The 22939-nt window shown below is 34.4% G+C and overlaps 1 protein-coding gene across 1 annotated transcript in view; it reads right to left on the bottom strand.

Annotated features, from left to right (window-relative positions):
* ABI3BP (ABI family member 3 binding protein) overlaps positions 1 to 22939 on the bottom strand; it is a 151382-nt gene that overhangs the window by 49113 nt on the left and 79330 nt on the right. The window contains exons 22-39 of the mRNA XM_088534315.1: positions 20806 to 20874; positions 20328 to 20390; positions 19674 to 19748; positions 17510 to 17584; positions 16528 to 16602; positions 15893 to 15967; positions 14549 to 14623; positions 13157 to 13237; positions 10721 to 10789; positions 9282 to 9350; positions 7868 to 7942; positions 5057 to 5123; positions 4734 to 4738; positions 4464 to 4511; positions 3891 to 3962; positions 2169 to 2216; positions 1578 to 1652; positions 626 to 673 (exon numbers count right to left, since the gene is read on the bottom strand). Of these exons, the coding sequence (XP_088390441.1) occupies positions 626 to 673; positions 1578 to 1652; positions 2169 to 2216; positions 3891 to 3962; positions 4464 to 4511; positions 4734 to 4738; positions 5057 to 5123; positions 7868 to 7942; positions 9282 to 9350; positions 10721 to 10789; positions 13157 to 13237; positions 14549 to 14623; positions 15893 to 15967; positions 16528 to 16602; positions 17510 to 17584; positions 19674 to 19748; positions 20328 to 20390; positions 20806 to 20874 (1164 nt within the window). The remainder of the gene's footprint in view (positions 1 to 625; positions 674 to 1577; positions 1653 to 2168; positions 2217 to 3890; positions 3963 to 4463; positions 4512 to 4733; positions 4739 to 5056; positions 5124 to 7867; positions 7943 to 9281; positions 9351 to 10720; positions 10790 to 13156; positions 13238 to 14548; positions 14624 to 15892; positions 15968 to 16527; positions 16603 to 17509; positions 17585 to 19673; positions 19749 to 20327; positions 20391 to 20805; positions 20875 to 22939) is intronic.

The following is a 22939-nucleotide window of genomic DNA, read 5'->3' as shown; positions in this document are numbered from 1 at the left end:
ATTTCTGGTTCTATTTAGGATGGAGGAAAAAGAAAATCATAATTTCAAATATAAAGTCACTGCATGATAATGAAGGCTATATTGGAATGATTGTAATATCAAACAAACAATAAAACCATCCTAATTGAACAGGTCCCATACTCAAGGGTACGTACTACCCAGTGATCACTGAACTGCTTTATTTTAAGAGCAGAATTGAGGTTTACTTGGAACATAACAGTTTTCAGACCTTCTTTGAAGGACTGAATGGTTTACTGAAAATGGATGAGAACAGAAGGGGAAAAAGAAAATTTGCATTATGCAGTCTCTATTCTACATGACTATCTAACATGATGCTCCCTCTCATGCGTGACTGAGAATGCGTAAGTTAGGATCTCATTTTGATCTACCCTCTACCTTTTATAATTAAATTTTGAATGAAATTAGCCTATGCTCAGTGCATAAAAGCTTGGAAAATACAAGGATCCACCTCAATTCTTATGATGAAAGAGCAACAGATAATCTTGACTGTTTAATTATTAAGGCACATACAAAGAAAGGTGACCAATCTTCACAGGGCTACTCTTACTGACTTGGGTTGAAAGGGAAAGAAAGAATGACCACCCAAATAAGAAAGTATCATTACCTACTGTTGACTTTGGTTTCTCAGTTTTAAACATAATTGGATCCAGGACTGCATAAAAGTAATAAAAAACAAAAACCGACTAATTACAATTAAAAAAAAAACACTCAAAATGTTACAATCACTATTTCCACAGTGACAATGCTATCCTTATGGCAGCCAGTGAGCCATTGCGACTCCTCCTTGAAACTCAATACATGACAGAGTATTGTGCAACTTGGAACTGTCTCCAGCTCAAAGAAAAACTCAACACAGAACACAAATATAAATCTAGAGCCCAATGAAATTGTGGGTGGTTTTTCCCTTCAGCTTTGTATACTTTCCTGGCTTATTTCAAAGATTTGATTCAAAAACCAGGTGCAGATTTATGAGGAGAGAAAGGAATCTTAGTGAGTTGTCATCTTCTGCCCATTTTCCACAGCAGCACCGCCTAATGCTGTATATACCTTGGGTACCTTATGCCATATGTTGTACAACCTCCTCCATTGTCAATTAGTCCAGTGTCGTACATTTGTCTATTCTGAGCTCTGTAGGCAACATTATAGAAAGTACCACACATTCTCAAATCCCTGAACATTGGAAGGGCCCACCTTGAGAATCACAGGAGAGACCTCCTTCTTTGCAATGGCTCCCCTCTTTTTCATATTCCCCAAACATCCAAATTCAAAGAGAAAAGCTGTATTTTCACTGAAGTCTTTGCTATGGCAGATGGACTTTGCACAGAAAATTACCACTGCAGCAGTGATTTATAATGTGAAAAACAACCCAAGACAGAGTGTCCAAAATTATTAGGTTGCTTATAGATTCCACATGCAATACTGGATCCTATGCTTCAAAGAATGCTTCAACAAATACACACAAAGCAATTTAAGTAATTGTGGAGTTCCACTGATCAAAGTAGCATTTGTAAAGCACACATATCAGTATGGTAAGATAAAAGTGCAATGTATTTTACCAGGTTTGGTGTGTGGCACCTCTGAGCTTGGTGAAGTTTTAGGTTTGGAGGGAACATGGTGCGTTTCTTTTGGAACTGAAAAAAAAAAAAAAAAAAAAAGACTATTAAAATTGCTCAACAAACCGAGACTGACAGAAGGCATAACATTTAAAGAGAACACATGCCTTGCAAACCCCTGGAGACACAAAAAGCTTATATGAGTAATGGAGTATGAATGTCTGGTACGCAAAGAGATGGTGCTGATGGAGAGTCTCTGTAACAGGACCAAATAAAGCAAGGCCAGGATGGATGACTGACTTGGAGGCTAGTATAACAGATGAAGCATATTGCAGAAACGGAATATAAAGAAACATGGTCAAAGCAAGATTGTGGAGCTTCCATCTGCTTTACAGGAAAAAAAATGTGAAGGAAAACCAACAAAATGAATAAGAATTGTTAGTGCAAAATAACAAAAGAAACCTTAAAGAAAGGCTAAATTTAATGGTAAAACCTTATGACAATGGGGAACAATAAACATATACTTATGTATGTGCTAGGTCTCTGCCAAGAAGAAAAACTAAATGAGGTGACCTCTATAATTAATACTTTTACCTATTGTTGTTTTTGGTTCATCAGTTCTAAATGTTACCGATTCCAGGACTGTATGGAAAACAAAGCATAAAAGCTAGCATGAGAATTAAAGAGATTAATTCCACTTACAATTAGTATTATGTGTATAATAATTGAACTGTAAATTATATATTGCCCTGTACAAAGCAATACATTGAACAGTCTATCTGAGACAATTAGGAACTAGGTTTAAGATGAAACATCTTCACACTCCTTGATACTCCCAATTATTTATCCAATTATTTATCAATCCCTTTCTCAGAAAATGGCTCTTGGGGAACACAAAACTCTGCCCTCAGTGATGCATTTCTGAATGCAGTTTACATGTATGATTGTACTCGCTTGTTTCAGATGCCGTGCTATTAAAGAGCTTTACAGAGTGTTGTGCTACATGACTGTAAACATAAGCTATAGATTGTCATGAATTTAAAAATAAAATAGAGTATTTTCATAAGGATGTAAAATTAATGCTGTTTCCTTGCATTTCCCTCATTAGAAACAGAAGAACAGAAGAAATGCCTTCCCTTTTCTATGTCAATTCTTCTGTAAGGGTGATAATTGTTATAAATTTTTGTTATTTGGATATTTGAAGACTATCACAAAAAGGTAAGTGATTGATGTTGTCAAAAATAAAGTTCTGTATGTTACAGATTCCTGAAGAAACAATTGATAAATGTTTTGTTTGTTCTGTTGGACACAGAACAGTCCAAATGTGCAATATCTGCAATACAAAACTCTTTTTTGAGAAGGGCAGGCTATGGTAGTAATAAAGAAAAATGGCCACAAAAGTAGGAGTATTCAAAGAACACATGCACTGAGTTCATGGAGAACTACATTTTAAACTGTAGCTTGGAACCAGTATTTGATAATCAACTGCTAGCATTCAATTATGCCAGAATTATGAGCAAACATGTTTTCTGACTGTTTTAAATAAGGAAATCACATGATTAATAGATATCATTAACTTTCAAAACTATTGCTCCATGTCAGAAATTTAAATATCTTCAGTAATGTGATTATCAAGAATTTGTTCACATTTACCAAAAGAGAACATTTCTTGACATAGATACACTGCTAATTTTCTGTTCCTATTACTACAAAAATAAAAATATATATATATTTTGAGTAACACAGAACACTAAGTCATTGTTTTCCTATATATTAGTGAATTCAACTGAACTCATGTTTAAAGACATAATATATGAAAATCCAGTATTTTTGAACTCTGCATAGATAAGTATTAATACCATAAATATTAATAGGCAAATAATATATATTTACTTGTTAAGTAACAAATGGTAGCTCTCCACTCAGTAATTTATATGCTTATGCAGAAAACAATGATGAAACAACTGTGACTTGAAAAGGAAGCCTCACGTTTACCCTGACAATACCAAGGATTACACAAAAAATTCCACCACCTAAGTAGCCATAATACAGACTTCAATTGCAAGGAATTCACTCTGTTTTTCATTATTTTCTGAGTCAAGCAACATTATTCTCTTTCTACTGACACAAGCTAGCAGATGCGTAGTCTTTCACATAAATGTCTTACTAGCCCACCTCATGTCAAACATCACTGAATACACAGCAGAACAGAACCCTGAGATGTTTTAAGTGGTTTAGATAAATATTGTTGCTTAGAAGTACATTTCAAACCATTATAAATTGTATTAGAAATAATCACACAAAATAGTTTACCACCTGTGGCATGTGGGATATGAAGTTTGGGTGAAGTTTTAGGTTTAGAAGGAATACGGTGAGTCTCTTTCGGAGCTGGAAGAGAAAAAGTGGGTAAGAAGTTGCAATCAAGGTCTGGCAACAGGTTTAACACACAAACACAGAAGCTTCACACCTGCAATGGAGAATTCTTTTTTACAGGCAGTAGTAGAGGGAGAGGTATGAAAAAACAGAATACTGGCGGTGTATTTACGTCAGTCTCAGCAGAGGACTGGAACTTTGGTCATCCTTGGAGCTCTGATTTTCTTTCCCTTCCTTTTTTTTATTTTAATAAAAAGTTGGATTTGAATTGCTAGCACAGACAGAAATAATTATGACAAAGGTGATTCAGAGCTGCCAGCCTTGTTTTCGCAGAAAGGAGACATTCCATCCATGAAGGCACCCTATGCCAAACTACCATGAATATTAAGCAAAAGAATAATCTAGAAGAAAAAAAAGGTTTGATGAAAGAACCCTATGGCATAAGGTGATAGCTTCAGCATGAGTTTCTGTGATGAGAAAAGCAAACACGACAGCTTGCTAAGGAAATATCATTACCTATTGTTGACCCTGGTGATTCAATTCTAAATGCAATGGATTCCGAGACTGTAACAGAAACAGTACGACACGATGAGTACAGAACATACTTCAAGTAATTTCAAGTTACTCCATTGGTTAAGAATAAAAGCAACTGCTGACAGTATACCACGGTAATGTGGATTATCAGTTCTTTTAAAATTGTAGTTTATATATTTGATAGCAACTGAGCAAAAAATATATAATTTAAAAAGGAGAAAATCCTAGGAAGATTAAGGGAATAGATCACACTGCTTCTCTCACACGTAGTAAAGGAGTCAAGGTATACAGGGATGCCAGGGATCCCACAGGGAGGTATGCTACTACTCTAAATTGCCATGCTGACCATGACAAAACAGCTGAATTTTACCTCTAAGGTAAGCAATCAATCTAAGGACTAGAATATTGCTATTGGTACAGCTGTAGCAGTATTCAAAAAAAAACAGAAAAAAAAAATCAGAAAGTCTCCAAGATTTCTCTTGTTATAGTCTAATAAAAATTATATCATAAACCCAAGGTATGCTATGGGGATTTTTTTAGGTGCTATTGCAAAGAAAAAAAAACAAAAATCAGACTTAGAGTATGGTTCTGGCTGAGGGGATATTTTAATCAGGGTAGGAATGAACTGTGTTTCAGCTGGAACTGGGAAGAACAAAACAAAATGATAAAAGACAACAAAAATATAAACCTTCCCACTACCTCCTTCCCCAAAGTTTTGAAATAATTACTGCCCTGATCCTAGAATGAGAAGAAAGAAAAGAAAATGATACTGTTCAGCACTGGCAATCTGACCAAAATCCAGGAACGTTAAATCTATCTTCATTCAGTCATGTTAAGGGCTCTGAAATATTTGTAGTTTTGGATATAAAAAATATGACTTGGAAAAAAATCCAGCAAATTAATTTTTTAAGAAACAAACACTTTTTGAAATACAGAATTAAATTCTACATCTCTGCCAAATATTTTCTGAAGGAATCTGTTTTCTCTCGCAGTATAAGCAATATCACCTCATAATAACCACCACCTTGCTGCCTCCAAGTAAAAAATCTGAAATTTTCTACTTTTTGTCTTTCTAAAGTAGCAGTAACCCTCAAGGCACACAGTTGCAAAAGAAATGCCATTACCAACTTCAGGTTGCAAAGGTGTTGTTTGAGGTGTTTTAGTCTTAGAAGATGAGGGCTTCCAGTGTATGGATTGTGATTCACTGGATACTGGAAAAAAAAACATCTTTGTAAACATCAACATTTAAGCACTGGCCATAGCAAATGGTGTCCAATAGAAGACACATTTGGAAATGATGAAATGAAGACTAGGAAGTGATTTTCAGCTTGTATCAATGAATAAATGTGGAAAAAATGATGGAATGTATTTATTGTATGAAATATCTAATAGAATATGGGCAAAACTGTCTAGGTAGAATCATTGAAGAAACAGATGAGAGTTGGATGTTCTTCTGGAGCAACATCAGCCGCTAAATGTTGAGTCAAAAGAAAAGAAAGAGCTAAAAAATGAGGCTAATAAAGCAGTTTAGTGTTGCTTTTGCCAATCAATGTCATTAGAAGAGTTTTCAAAGCGTTTCTATAGTAGAAGTCACTGCAACTGGAAAAAAGGGAGTCCAACTGATTAGAATCAAATCCTAATCAATTTAACCAAATCATTTAGAGACAACCTTTCCTGATGAAGCACTATATTTGCTTTTGGCTGAACCCCTGCTTTAAAGAGCAAAACTTGGAAGAGCTTTAAAGGCTAAAGAATCATGTTAAAGGGCTTTCCAGAAAACAATTTGCAGAGCAAACACAAACAATGTCTCAAATCTTCCTTCAGATTGCTTCTCCTGAGCTTCATTTAGTTTACAAAATGGACTGTAATGAATTCAGTATAAAAATAACATACAAATGACATTACATTACAAAAGAGAAGTTGTAAAATTATATATTTTAAAATATTATTTTATGTTTACCCAGTCTTTTGATACATTTTTAATCTCCAGCAGAGACTAACTAACCTAATTCCAGCAATGGACTGTAAGGAAACTAGAAAATACGGCAGTAGAATAGGGCAGAGCAATAGCCTTTGGTTGGTCAGCACATGTATAAAAAAATTGGTAGGATGACAATTATACTGAAGCACTGCACCTCTGATGCTATATCATCATTATTTCTCGCATTGCCGGATTTCAGCAAGAGAGGACAAATATAATTCACTTTTCCCTATCACTTTTCTTCAAAGCTATGAAGTCAAGAAACAATTCTCAATTTAATAGGTTTTTAGTTTAACCTAGTTAGCGGAGCTATATTGAGGAATCTGCGAGGATGGGCTCTCCACAGAAAGGCTTGTCTGTGGAATTGCTACACATCCAGGGAACAGGTTTTATTGTTCAAATGCCATGAAGTATTACGCCAAAAATATTACGTATCCTAAAATAAAGAGGAAGTGGAGCCTCTTTGGATATAATACCCTAATATTAATACTATTATAATTCTGCAAGAGGTTAGCACTGGGAATAGTCCCAATCTATGAATATGGATATCCAAGCCAAATTTTACAAAGACAAGATTGAACTTTTGAAGTCTGAAGCCAATAGTTCTGAAGATTTAATTAGAAATCAAACCTTGAGTAAAATCTAGAATACCCACAAAACGCACCAGCTTTTAGTCTGGAGCTGAATCTGTTCAGGGCTACTGGTATCATCCAGTAGTAAAACAATAGAAAATCCCACATCCCAGTAGCCACTAAGGACACATTGTCTTTGAAAAGAATATTGTTCTGTGCAAAGCCCAAAGACTGAGGACACCCACTCCTATAATAAACAATCTATCTAGCACCATACAACTTAAACCCACTTCAATTATGGCATTATTGTTAAAAGCAACACTGGTTTGAGGGTTCTGCACAGAGGAAAAGGTGATTCTTCATTATGAACTGGTTAATTTGACATCAGAATTGGTTAGTTTGATTTATGATACTAGCACTTTGTTAATTCCTCATAAACTGACATGTTAGATCCTTATAAAGTTTCAAAAACAGCACAATTAATACTTTACAACTGGCTGTAGCGGGAATAAACATTTTTCATTCTTAATAAGTAAGCACAAGTAAAAGGTTTTGAAAAATAACTTAAGGAGATATGAAAACAGGGGAGTAGCACTTTTTCAAGACCATTTTTAAGCTACAGTTTCAGTGCAATGAAAATCCATTCCTACAAAAAGATGGCAAAATGAAAAATACTGGACATAATTGAGGACCACAAAATAAATTTTCATCTAAGAAGCAGAACAGAACTATATGATTAGCTATTAGCTCCCTTTTAAAAGATGATAAAATTTTTGAGAGAAATTAAAAAGGGCATTAAAAATTAGCCAGGAAAAAAGATTAGACAGCATTACCAGTTGTAGTCTGCAGATGCTCAAGAGAATGGGGAATCAGAGTACTGAGTGGCAACGGCACATATTTCCTGGTCACTGTTGGGATAAATGATGTTAGCTATCTGATTTATCTCAGGTATCACTACAAATCCTGAAAAATAACTCAACTATCTGTATTTTCACTTTTTTTTTTTTTTTTAAGGATTAACACTCTAATAGAATAATTTGAAATCTACACAAGCAATACCACTTCTGAAATACTTATTTGCCCTGTCACACCCCTGCCTCCAACATTTCTTGTCTTCCTATGCTAGCTTTCCAATCTGCCCTGTTTAAGAAAAATTGAAACTTAATTACACAACCAAAATACAGTAGTGAGATGCTAAATCACAGAAAGTAAAACCAAGATAAGATCCAAAGAGTAGGATTTCTTTATTTGTTTTTTTCTGCTTCTTTTTAAATGAGAAAGTACATTTACCACGGGAAGAAATATGTGAGATAAAATAAACTCACAAACATAATAACGTAAACTTTTACATCAAGAAGGTTAAACCTGCAAAGGAATGAGATTGATCTTATGCTCACTGACGTGAGCAACATAATTTAATTCAGCTGCACAGGTCGGTGAAAGCCTGCTGTATTCTCAGCCATTTTTATAAATCTTTTGTCATATTAAATCCCATCAACTCCTAATTTGGTATGTTAGTAGCACAAGAGGCCACAGATCTTTTGTTACGACAAATGTGACATGTGAGAAAGTGGGAAAATAATCAGAAAACAAAACAAAACAAAAAACTATTTCAGGATGCATTTCATCCCTTACATTAGTTCTTTTATGCTTATTCCAACAGGATATGCATATATGTATGTATTTATTTTGTGACTTCAGCACAGCTGTCATATGTCTGGTTCTATCGCCAAAACCACTATGAATTTTTACTTGCTATTTCAGACTTGCCATAATTTGTTAATATTATCCAGTCATAAATCAACTGCTAAGTATGTCTGCTAACAGATACACATTATACCCATGTAGCTGTGTCTTTACTGTTAGTTTATTCCTTCTGAATAGATTAAATGATACTTAATCACAAATGATACTTAATCACATTTTAGGCACAAGGCCTAAAATGTACTGGGCTACACAGAATTCTAGAGAAACAAAAACATGGCTAAGTAATATCATTTTTACCAGACAAACTGAAATAAAAATCACACAAAAAGTAGAGCTATCAGTCCATATGCTTCAAAGGTACCTCTGAGGTGTTCAGTGAGCCAATGAGAACCACTGAGAAAAAATAAAACACCAAGAGCATACTTTCAATTGCTGAGTTTGGACTACATATGAATGAAAACAAAGAAAACACTGTTTTCTAATTGCAGATGAATGAAAAGATGAAAAGAAAAATGGCTAAAGATGACCAGTAATCATTACCCTCTGAGGTCTTTGGATGTTCAAATGTATACGGATTCTCAGTAGTGACTGACACGGGAACGGTTGCTGCTGAAATAAAGAACATTTTCTTGAGAGGGGTATATGTGCATCTATATGTGTTTCCCAACTTCTGATAAGGCTCAGCTGCTCTTGCTTCCCAGTGAAAATTCACCTCCTCCCCAGGACTCACACAAAAGCACTGAGTATGTAAAAAATACTACTGAATATTTCAACATTAGCTGTTCTGTGCAACTTTTGCTGCTCTCTAAAGATAAAAAGTGTATCTCTATCAGAGAAACACAGATGAGAAAGAAACTTTCAGAGTCTTCATGCTCCTCTCTGTTTTCTTGACCCTATTTTTTTTCCTCCTTAAGGCTGTAGACAGCTAAAGAGACTGTCCCATAGAAATCATTTTCCTTTGGTATTCTTTCTGTTATCTATAAACTTTCTATATTTGTTAAATAAGTTTCATCCAGAGTGATACAAGGGTAAGATCTAAAAGATGTCAAGTTTAAATAATTAAAAAAAAAACAAGAAAAAAGCAGCCTAGCACAATCTTGGTAGGTTATCTAGAGCTACAGGATGCTAATATTAGAAAACTTCCCGCTCCCATTAAGAGAAATAAATTAGGTATGAAGGGAAATGTCTCCAAAGGCAATGAAAAGATAGAGAGAGCTTGAACAGCAAAGTTCATATAATTAGTTAGTATTAACATGACTTTAAAGTGCAATCCATTTTGAATCCAAAATATATGTACAATCAGTAAGAAAGCAGTGCATTTATTGAGGCTTTCATACTTTACATTGTTTGCTGACTCTCTGTTTTGACTCTTCTCTAAGAAGACCAACTTCTTACGGTTGGACTTGATGATCTCAAAGGTTTTTGCCAAACATAACGATTCTATGATTCTACTATTCTCAGTTTTATTGTCTTATTACCTATGACTCCTGATGCTCTCTCTTCACCAAGATACAAGTTTTAATTAGGAAAGAAAAACGATTGATGCATGTGGCATTCATGTCTTAAACACGTACAGTACTGATAATTTGCAATATCGAAATTCACAAAAATGTCAAGACTCATTTACACATGTTGAGGTATCTACAACTTGTAAATACAATAAGATTTGGGAGCTAAAACTTCTACAACACGGGTTTAGATACAAAATTAAATCATTAATATAAAATCTCTATTTTCTTTCATGAAGGTTTATGATGGAAGAGAGGGGTTGTGTTTAATTTTAAGAAGTTTAATAGAATGAATAGAAAACTGACATATTTTACTCAGAATTTCAATACCTTCCTGATTTTTTTATTGTCACTTTTTTATAGTTAATGATTAATCTATTTATTTAATGCTATTGGCGCTTCTCTAAGAAAGCAAAAGAGTGTAAGACATATCATTTTCAGGAAAAATAAGTGAAAAAACACAGTAATTACCCTGTATTGTCATAGGCTCTTCTGAGTGCAGAAACAACTTAGGTTTGGAAGGAGAAGTTTTACTGGGAACTGAAAAGTTTTAAAAAAAATCCAACAGAGAAGAATTATTATTTTTGTCTATGTCCTCTGAGAAATAGTTGTCTAAATTTGTATTTATTGGGTTGGTACATCTCTTGCAACAATAATCCCCTTTAAAAGCCATGACAAAGAATATCTCACATAGGGTGATAACGTGGTTCTGTTAAAACAAAACAAAAAACAGTCCGACCTATTCAGTGAGATCAGATCTTGCTCCTAAACGTAGAAAACTGGTATTATATGTGGTCAACGTGTGAATAATGAGAGTACGCAAAATCAACTTTGAAAACAAAAATGTTGTACAAAATCTTGTTTTTCTCTGAACAGCCACTTGTGTAAAAACTTGACATAGAAGAACATGACAAGGATCAGCCTTGGAATACTTAGTTATCAACTGCAGACTATTTGTCTGCACTGGGCAGCACTGAGTACCAAAAGCAGCATAAGTGCATGCAGACACAGTTCAACACTACATTTGGGTAGTAATGCAGTAGGGAGGAAATTCAGCAATAAGCCTACTAACCTACAAGTTGGCGACATGAAACGTTCTACCAGAACTAACTCAAGACCAGACATTCATCTCGAAGTACACTTCTGATGAATCCCGAATTACTCAGAAATGACTTTCTGTTTGCTTGTTTTTGATCATAAAATTCAACAGTGACATCCTCCCAATTCTAAGGAAATTCTGAAAGTCTCCAGTAATTATTTCTTTTCAGGTCATCCTTAAAAAAAATCATTAAAAAACACAACATTTTTACTTGGTTTGGACTTTTATAGGTAAAAGGTAGAGCCTGGAGATTATTTTTTTAAGATTTTTTAAAGTCATTTCCTCTGACACTTCAAAAGTCTAAACAAAGTTTCTGCATAGTGTAAGAGGACTTTGACATTGGAAAGACACTGGAATATAGAATAGAGATCTTGACCTTTGATCATTTTATCACTGAGGAAAACCCAGGCTCTCCCCATGCACTGTGTATTTTATGCCTTGTAAAGGAATTACTGAGTAAGGGTATCCAAATCCATCCTAACAGAACAAATGCAGAATTCACAGATGCCTACACAGAAAAGTCTTTACAAGTTTTATGATGAGTAGAAAGTGATTCTTAGGATCCCAGCTGGAATGACCGACGAAACCACTAACAGAGAAAGGAAAGACTGGAGGTATATGTACAAATCCAGAATCACATTGCCTTCCTCTGGAGTTATGTAGAAACCCAAAACAGCCTATTCATTGTGGAAACATTACAATATACGCTGTTGACTTTGGCAGTTCAGGGGTGCAAAACTATTTCATTCACTAGTTCCCAAACAAGTCACTTTCGCGGTTGTTTAAGAGAGACCTGCAGGATTCAGATCTATATTCAGACATAGGTATCTACAGATAGTAATTTTTCTACTAATATCACACTACATTTCTACAGAGAAAGTGTCTTTGGAGCTGTAGTTATAATGATAACCTTAAAAAGAAAATGAAAATATTAATTTTAAGTAGTTCCAAGACATAAACACCATTTAGTTAACAAGCTTCAGAGGGAATAATTTGCTCTGAAGAGGATAATTCTTTTTATGAGCAAGACATCAGGGGGTAATGGGTTTACAGTTGGACTTGGTGATCTTGAAGACCTTTTCCAACTGTAGTGATTCTATGATTCTATGCAAGTATTTTGCATGGAACCTGCAAAGAATTTAATAATAGTTTGATTTCTTCTAGGATACATTAGCTTTTTCTTATAATACACAGTTATGAATTTCTAAGTTTTGTGACTTGATTACAAACCCTTGGATATTAGTAATATCTTTGAGGCACTATTCTTCAGTTACAGGTAAAGCCAGATGCTTTTTAACCTCTAACACGCATTATCTTCCAGCATACATCCAACTTCAATATTGGTACAAATATACAATTTCATTGCAAACATTAAATATATCTTTACTAAATTCCCAGCCAGAATTTTACCCTCATTTCCATGTTTTCAGATAAGTCTACATATGTCCTAATGAACACTGAGTCAATACAAGTGCTATGGTACTGGGTAATAATATTTCCAATTAACAAAGCAGGAGAATTTTCTTTTCTAGGCTCTGTGCTGACCTAAGTTCAGAAAACTTGTGATTTTTAAATGAAATGGATATAAACAATTTGTTTCAACCCAAACTCATGCAATTCACTAGCAAAAACCTAAGGTTTAAAGTTTTCTTGCTTTTTTGGTTCAGTACAAAAATAATATTCCCCAAAAAGCACAATCCCCTCATTACCTATCTTCCTCAGGACTGAGAGTGCTAAGCTTCATGCAGAACAAATTTAAACAAATGTATATTAAACTGCTTAAGTGATAAAATATAGCCAGTAATTACCAGGTTTGATTTGTGGTTTTTTGGTTCTGGCAGATGGTGTAGGTTTGGAAGTAGAAGGTATAGGTTTTGCTTCTTTAGGAGCTAGAAGAAATATACTGGGTTATAAGATTATCCTTCTCATTGTTTCTTACAGGAAAGAATCACACAGTTCAAGCCTGAAGTGAATGGCTACTGAGAACAAATCTGTGAAAAGGCTTCCCAAAATCTTTACAAAACTTTATTACCCCAGCTAAAAATAAAGGTTTGCTCTTCACTTTAAAATTCAGTAAATAGATTTAAAATATCTATTAATACTTGATCATCACAGCAAAATGTTCATATCATTAAACTAGCAAAGCCATTGTCAAAAGATACTTAAGAGGCAAATGATAATTCCATCTAATTTTTGAGCTTTTGCATGTCAATTTTAAACCATCACAAAAAAAAAAAAAAAAAAAAGGCAAGCCAAAACTCACAGAAAAAAGCCTGTAATTTTCATTTTGCTGAAGAAATTATCTGGCAGGAAGAGAGAAAAGCATGGAAGCAATAGTATAAAGAGGAGTTGCTTCACAGCTATTCCCTTTTCTTGTATTGAAAAAAATAAAAATAGTGCTGTTTTAGAGAGTAAATGATGTACAAGTATCATCTACCAGTTCTAGAAAGGTGTTTTTCTTTTCTTTTCTTTTTTTTTTCTTACATTTGTATGGGCTGAAACTAGTAATATAACTATTATAGTTAATATAACAGTTAACCTGATATCAGGTGATGCACAATGTCACTGTCAGGTGGTTTAACAAATAATTTTCTTCTTTTTATATAAAGCATTAGGATGAGACTACTTTCTAAGGAAAAAGTTTCTTAACAATAGACACAGTGGAAAAGCATATGACATTTATGGAAAGAACAGGCTAGAATAAGATATAGGAAGTGACTGAGAAGGATTTTTCAAGGCAAAAGGATACTCGTGAAGGATTCATAGAAGAGTAGAATAAAAACATCCACCTAGTGCCACAGAAATCCTTTATAGTAGTATAGTACTATAGTTTTAAGATTAATGTCCGCAATACTAATCTTGCACTTAGTCTTTCAATAGATTTTATGATGGGTGTCTGATGATTTTCTGATTGTATAATTGTTGATGTAGTAAAACTTCCCCTCCAATGGGAGCCAAAACTAGTAAAGTCACTCATTATGCAGAAAAAATCAATTTTTTTTTCCTAATTTGAGAAATATATATTGGGAGGTGCTTTGCCTTCCCAACTTTTTTTTTTTCTTTTCTTTGTAATCAAACAGCAACAAACATAAACAACAAACATGAACAAACATAAAAAGCCATGTGATAAAATCTCAGTGTTCTAGCTGCATGTTGGACTATGAGGAAGAGTGACAGACAGCTACAGAAACATTCATTACCTAGTGTTGCTTTTGGTTGTTCACTGGTCTGAGATGTTTTAGGTGTGCTATGCTCAAAAAGCGGTGGCTTAGGGGCTAGAAAACAAACCAAAAAACATCAAGCACAATGGAATGGATCAGTAGAGGTATCAACACTAAGCTAAAAGTGGTATCATTCCAATAGTTCACTTTTTTTTTCCTTTCTTTTTTGTCTTTTAAAAGAGGCTAGATAAACGTGAAATTAAGTCCTACTTTTCTGTGTAACATCCTACTTTTAGTTTTGCTTTTTATGATGCTACACATAGCATATTTATGGCTATGTGTGGGAAATTGCTTCTGAGGCTCTTTCCCCATTTTTATATCATCTGCAACTTCTTAACCTATTGTTGGATTCAGTCACCAAACTTATTGCATTTATTCTAAGTTATAGGAGGATAAGAAGAAAGGACAGATGAGTGCTTTGAATGAAGAAAAGACTACCCTCCATATCAAATACCAGAGAATCTACACCAAAAAGGTAACTTCTAAATGCCATTTTTTTTTCTGAAAAGCTTAAATGAGAGCCTGCAGTCAATCATAAGACATACATAAGACATCAAAGACAAGTCAGGCTGCTTAATGAACAACCTGTATATGAGATATGAGAGTAGAGACATTCTGAGGTTCTAGAAACCCACACCATAAAACCTACTTGTTCAGTCCCTGAATCATTAAGGAAGGTAAATTCACCTCTCCTAACCCCGAATCAAAGAGAAGAAAATTACTACTGGGATCTGTTTTTGAACAAATAACAGAAAAAAAACCCACACTTGATGACAGTCTTCCCCCAATCAATGAATAAATCTGTGATGAGTATAGGCACATTTTTGAAGCTTCTCCTCCTCAACAAACATGCGGCTAATATTGCAATCTGAATCAACAAAGTGCTGTAACTACCAAATATCTCTTGCTTGCTATATTATATCTGTATCGAAGTGGGAAATGGGGACCAGCAAAAGAGGTTATCAAAATTATTCATATATATTGTTTATTCAAGTCACACCAAAAAACAAACAACAAACAAACAATCAAACACACACTCTGTTGCCCTGAAGTATTTTCCCTGCCCCTCCTTTCAATTAGGCTATGAAACGGGGCAGCTTGTTTGTATTCTACCAGCAGGCCCATGTGCATAAATCTGATGAGCTTAAAGACTACAGCTCTTTGCACAACATCAAATGACTCATCTTAGAATTATAACGTAAGTTGGTCAAGATGCTCACGTCTTCCATAGCTCCTATCCATTTCAGGAAACTTTTATGAGTTATTTTTAGTGAACATCTGTTTCAGTATACTGACTTCTAAAAAAATGATGTGCACAATTACCAGGTTTCACGTGTCGTACTTCTGGGGTAACAGATGGTTTCAGTTTAGAAGGAGTAAGTGGTGTTTCTTTTGGAACTGAAAAAAGAGCTCAGTTGCAATCAGAAATTATTTAAGAAGTCTTTCCCACAACAAAAAACACATGCCACAAGTGTATACTGAAGAAGAGATAATGTGATATGGGATGAGAAAGCCATCTGAGAAGATCAGAATTTGAGGTGAGGGGTGGAGATGATGCTTAATTGCTGTGCATTGATTGGTGGAAAAAAAAAAAACACTTAATGGCCCCCAAAGAACTAGAATTTCCACTAAGAGACTTCTAAAAAGCAAGTGAGCAAGAGAGAGTGCATGTGTGTGCATGAGAGAGTAAGCGCTGATAAAAGGATGGAGTTTCTCATGCAAGTTATGGAGAAGTAAGTTTTACTGCTCCGAGGACAGTAAAATCATCCTGAATTAGGTTCCCAGACAGGGACATATCAAGAAGTATGAGTGTCTTATGACAATGGAAAACAAAGAATCCATAACTGGGAAAAAGAGCATGTGAATGAATACATGTGAAATGATCTGCTGGAAGAAACGTGAGGGATGAAGTGCTCAAAACAAACACGGAGCTTTTGACTGTGCAAGAATGACATTACCTAATGTTGCCCTTGGCCACTGAAAAGGACGAGAACTTTTAGGTGTGAAAGATTCCAGAATGGATTCACTTGTTACTGTTGGAAGAAATGGTTACAGTCATAAGACATAAGAGCTAATGGAAGAAAATGTTGCTTCATGAGCAAAAACAAATTAGTTTGTACAGGAAAAACAGAACTATTTCACTAATTCTTGGTCTCTTTTCAGTTTATCAGTTCACATGTTAGAGATGAATTCATTTTTTTTTTGAAATGCACCGAGTTTTAGTGACTAAAAGTCATGGTACTTGTGATAAGCGGACATTCTGGATGCTCGTGCACTTTCTTCCTGCCATCATTCTATCTAGTTTGGACCTGAATGATACTTGGCCAGATAACAGATTCTAAGTTGCCTTCATTACATTCAGTTTTAGTCCATTTAGTAAGAAAGATGGTGGGGCGTAACATGTAGCAATATAACGAAAAGGAAATGTTGAATAACCAGTCAGATATTAAAAACAATGCAAATAACCAGTCAGATATTAAAAACAACACAATGCTTGGACTACAAGCTGAAACCTGATCCAACCATAGTTTCAATCCGAAAAAATCAGGTATCTGTAAATGTTAACAATTTAATGCACTTAAGGATACATCTCTTCCTTCCTTAATACTTTAAACGAAACTACAAAAGTTGAATGCAGTCTGAAGTATTCATTGGAGTACTTTGACTAGCACTTCTAGACACAAAGCCTTGTTTTCTCACAGTTATCTATGTAGCATATTTTCAAAATGTCAATGGAAAAAACAGATGGCTGAGTTGCCATATGCATTGAAAGTGTTTTAAGGCACTAATGTCAATCATTAATAGCAATCTAATTTCCAAAATCAAGTGTTAGGGTCCAATGCACACTGAAACTGAAGATTATGAGAGCAGTCATTTCACTGAATCTTAGAAAAGAGTTTGAGCTACTGAATAATAACAGCTAGATTTTAATTATTGTACCTGGTCCAAGATCTCCTATTTCAGGCCTACTAGGTGTCTCAGGGCTTGGTAGAGCAGGATGAATATCATCAAAAGCTATAAAAAAACAGGTCACAGTATTTACATTTATTATTTCTAGATATAGTTTTGCATTGTTATAATGCACCTAATCTGCAATACAGTGGTCCACACACGATAACAGTACTGGTTTTAACACAGGAGCTAAAGCTAGTGGTTAAAATAATAACTAAAAATAATTGAATAGCCAAGCAAAGCTCATATTGCTTTAGACAACATGCTTCACACAACACAGAAAACACAAAAAAGATACAGAAGTTCTGACACAATTACAGATGAAAAGCACTCAAAGGAGCAATGGAAAATAATATAATCTACATAACTAAAAAATAGTGCAAATATATTTTTGAAAAAAAGACAGTCAAGTTGTATTCATTGCTTTTTCTTTCAAGATTTTGTTAGTTTTAATGGTGTATAATCTGTGTGCAAAACAAAGGTAAAAAACATCATTTAACTATAAGAAAGAAGCTAATGTAATTGTAGAGGAGTACATATGCATGTGTATGTATCTATGCATCCAAGAACATACAATAAAGTCTAAAGATGCTTTATTAGCATTAGAAATAATTTTAAGATTATTATTAAGCTTTAAACATCATTCACCAGACTTGCTTCTTTTAAGTACGACTCAAAATTGCCTTAATAGCTCCTCTTCGAGGAAATAAATGAAAAATAGTCCTAGATGAGTATTAAGCACAAGATGGCTTTACTCACGCAAACAAGAAAAAGAGGGGCAATGGGGAGAATTATCTGTCTGTCTATACTGCTGAACATGACTCAAGAGGAAGAAAAGCATGGCAGATGACAAAAACATCTGGGATGAACAAGATGATTATTTTCCCCAAATTGCTATTAAACAAACAAACAAAACAAACAAAACAAAACAAAAAAAACAGAGGTGTTTTAACTGAAACACTAACGCATCACAATTACCCGCAATAATCCTTAACATACGAGATGCTCTGCAAAGCAGAGGCATATATGTTTCTGGGCCAGCTGAACTGGCAACTGCTGAAAATGTAGATAACCTTAAAGGCAGCTTCTTATTGGCGATGAGATATAAATAAATCAGAAAAAGCAGTGCTACTGCCACAGCTCCTTAAGATCCCGGCAGCACTTAAGTACTGTTAAAACAGTTTCAGTGGACTTCCAACCAAAAGAAACCAACAAAAAATGACACTTTGAAGCAGTCACTTTACTCTTAATACACATCCCAAAGAGAAACTGCAACTTCCTTAAATGTCGATTTAGCGACAAGAGTCAATTGCTTTGTGTGCATGTAACGGCAAAAAACCTTTTGCTGTAAACTGCATCTGAGACCTAGATAAACCTAAATACTTCATATATATGTATATATATATAATATACCTAAAATAACATGCCTAAAATACATACAAATGTGAAATTTTACAACCAGCAATTTCTATCCGGAAGACTCGATGTGTTTCAGTTTACCAGAAGTAGAATACATTACGGCTTTTAATTCACTACACATTCTGTAATTTGTTGTTCAAACTAAATTAATACAACTGACACTTTCTATTCTTGAAACAACAAAAATTATCTTTCAGGAGACTCTGAAATGTGAGAAGGTAAGAGAGGAAGTTTATAAAAATAATGTTCAAATATTTGCTGTGGAGCTTAGGATATTTTTTCTTCACATTCACAGATTTGTCTTCATAAAAAATATAAAATTCTTATAAGAAGAGTTCCAAGGGGAAATAATAGCATAGCTCCATCACACACACACACAAAAGCTTAGTAACAGAGGAAGCCATATAACACGACTAACAACAACAACAAAAAACCAGTGGCAAATGTTCCAACCAAAATGTATGGTCATAGCTGACAATTAACTTCATCTAGGTAGCTGTCTCTTCTATCTGGTATATTAAAACCACCCAAAACGATCTATATTCCTGCAGTTTTCCTATCGAACCTTATGACACAGCCAGTCTATTACAATACAGCTATTGAGCTCTACTGCTAAACATTGAAGACAAATTAGCATTTTGAGCAACATCAAGCAGTCAAATACCCTGTAAATATAAGGCCTTTGATGCAAAAACAAATACTTAGCTGCTGATGTAAGACAAATACAATTTACCAGTCTTTATTTTTGGCATTTCTGCAGATGCAGATATTTGCGAAGGGGAAGTAATATGAAGAGAGTCCTGTGAAGCTGGAATACAAAAAAAAATGGTGATATGTTATTTAAAAGTTACAAAGATAATTATAACATCATCTGAACCTGAAAAATGAGTAAGTTTAAACCCATTAGGGTTTGGTGTCTTCAGACATGAATTTCAAATGTACATGAAATTTATTTTTTAATGTGTGCATGTGTCTGATGCAAATAATGAAAAAGATTGTTAAAGGACTTACGGAAAGATACTCAAATATGTCAGAAAATGTGGCTGAGAAGAAAGAAAGAAAACTGAAAGGAAAGGAAGTAAACTGAAAAGCAATGTGAAAGGCAGCAAAAGACTTGCCTGGGTCTACCAGCACGGGATGTGAGGTAAAAGAAATACCTGTTTTCAAAACAAACACCCTTCTTTCGCAAGCTGTTACTCGATCCCTACAGAAGATGATTTTCAAGTGATAGAAAAAATCTTCAAATGACAGAATCATCTAACTAGTTAGGCAAGTGGTTCTGCAAGACAAGGCGCATTAAAAAACCTAGGTATTGTTCAAAGCAGGTGAAAATGATGTCAAGTGATGTAAAAGTAGAAGGAAAAAAGAGAAGATTGTATTTATTTACCCTCCACTGTTCCTTGGGTTGTCAGGTAGGCTGAAGGAGATTTCAATTTTGATCTCCAAGTAGCTAAGATGAAACCAGAAAACTGCCTTCAGACACTAGAGATGGACAGTCATTGTTAAAAACATGGCCAGTATAGACCTTTAAATAAATGAAGCCCATATTTCATTCAGTTTTTAAACAAAAATATTTGCACTCATTATTATCCCATTTCTTTAAAACACTGTAGATCAGCTGAGTTAGTGCAGAATTAAAATACTGTCAGTGAACTAGGATTACAGAGGAGTAAATCATGGGTTTGAGATGTCTGGTTACACTATTTCGGTGTAGTCTTTTATAAAAGACTTACCACATCACTCATCGATTTATGCATCATCACCAACAGCAAAAAAATTAAAAGGCTTTGACCCAAACCTAAATGCTCTTCATATGAAAGTATTGACAAAATGACAGAAATGATGACGATGGAATCACTATTTACCCATCACTTGTGTCCGTGTAGTTTCCAGAGAGGGAAGATATGTGGACTCCAGGACTGGCCTTAGGAGAGCTAAGAGCATAGATGGAAACTATCTTGAGATACTAATGCACTCTTTCTTTGGATATAAAAGCATCATTTTAATCACATTCAAACACGTCAGTATTTAGTTTGCAGTTTCCTACCTAAAAATGTTTTTTTTTTTTTTTTGTCACTCAATATTTGCCTTCCTCCACCCACAAAAAAAATGTTAAAAAAGAGCTAGTAGGTAAAAACAGTAACTCTACAAAAACAATGAAGTTCTTCTTCTTGACTTGTAAGTCAAAAGATTTAGATGAGTATCAATTAACAACAAAAACTTACAATCTTATAGACAAGAAGAACAGTCATGATGTTCCAGAGCTGCTCTTTAAATGTAATAAATGATAGATTGTAAAATCCACCATCTAGAGTCAAACAAATAATTTCAAGCAATTAAGAATTAAACAATGAATATGTAGCCAGAACTTTAGCCTGCACGAAAGCTACTGGGAAGTTTTGGAAAGGATATATTTTGTTTAAACTGAAAAGCAATCAACTTGTTGACATTTCTATATTCTTCATCACCCTTAAAAATCTCAACTTTTGGCCTCCCAAAAATATGTACTTGGAGAAAAGGAAACAGCAGCCTCTATGCAGAAAAATGCATGCAGGTAGACTTAACATGGGTTTCCAGTAAGACCCGAACAAGATAAAGGTAATAAAAAAAGCACTTTCTTAACCAAAATCTGTAAGAATTCCCAATGGAATGATAGCTCCTTAATTCACAGAAGCAGATGATTTCTACCCTGGAAGGAAGTACTACAAATGGACAGAGCTGATAGACACACTGCTATACAAGCATTACCTAATATAAGAGTCACATTTATTTTTCAGAAGCTAATGAACATAGGGATGAAAATGACAAGAGTGAAATGGAAGGATCACTGTAAAAATCTGTTTATCTGTGTCAAGTGTTTAAGAACATTCTATTCAAAAGAGAGAAGAATCTGTTAAAAGCACAGAATAAGTTATGAACACAAGCAGAAGATAAGTCAAATGGTGGAAAAAGGAATCAAAATATAGGAACTCCTATCACACCTACAAGAACACAGGATAGGAAAAGAAAAAGATCATCAACTGGATGAACCAGTGACGAAAAGATTTCAATCTTGCAGTTCTTAAATATATGTTTCTCTGTGGCTTTGGGCTACTTATTCTCCTATCTGTATTTATTTTCTTCATTGAAATATGGGAGTAATGAGAGCTCCACAAATTTGTGATTACCTAGCCCGTGTTTGCATCTTCACTAGAACTGAGCTGAAGAATTGTTAAATGTAACAGTTGGCAAATATAAAGTGTACCTAGTTGTTAAGTGTACTAGGGGATAATACAGAACATTTGTAAACACCTGTATGAGACTGCAGAGGGAGACAAAAGCAGAAAAGAAAATTCTTGCATTCCTCATTAAACCTAGTCTACAGAGCAAGGAAAAAATCAAAGTGAAAAATCTGGCTGGGTTCCTTAGGCTACATAAAGAAGGTTGAAAAACATTTTATTTCTCCAAATAAATATATCCTTTTTCTTCCTCCAAGACACATGGACTATAAATTGTTGAGAGATTAAAAAAAAAAAAAAACACTAAACTTGGTCTTATAACTTTGCTATTTTTCATCTCACTGACAAGAGTTTGTTCTTTTGACCTTGTGTCAGAGACCTCCTTCAAGGGAAATATAGGAAAAAAAAAGAAAAAAGAAAAACATTCCATTCTTGTCAGGATATCTTATACAGGGAATGCTGTTCAAGACTGTATAAATGTAAAGGCAAGCAAGATATTAAATGGTTACGAGAAATGTTTGTGTTTTGCAATAAAGGTATGAAGCACGATATGGTACCTACAGTCTCCAATATCCTATGCAAGACAGAACTCTAATCTAAGAATTTTTTTTTTCCATTTTCTGGAGTGGAAATTACATCCATAGATTAATGAAATAGCTCGAGTTGTTATAAAAGACTGAATTCTTTTGGCACTTTGCATAGAAAATGCTTTCCAGTTGTTTATCAAGAAAAGACTAATACAAAACAGTTATTTAAGAGGCTTTTCATTCAGACTTGGAAG

The sequence above is a fragment of the Tinamus guttatus genome, unplaced genomic scaffold (assembly GCF_059628265.1).
Source record: "Tinamus guttatus ecotype Peru unplaced genomic scaffold, ASM5962826v1 Tinamus_guttatus_pri_ptg000035l, whole genome shotgun sequence".
Classification (NCBI taxonomy): domain Eukaryota; kingdom Metazoa; phylum Chordata; class Aves; order Tinamiformes; family Tinamidae; genus Tinamus; species Tinamus guttatus.
The sequence above is the reverse complement of the archived record's forward strand: the minus strand, read 5'-3'. Positions and strand labels throughout refer to the sequence as shown.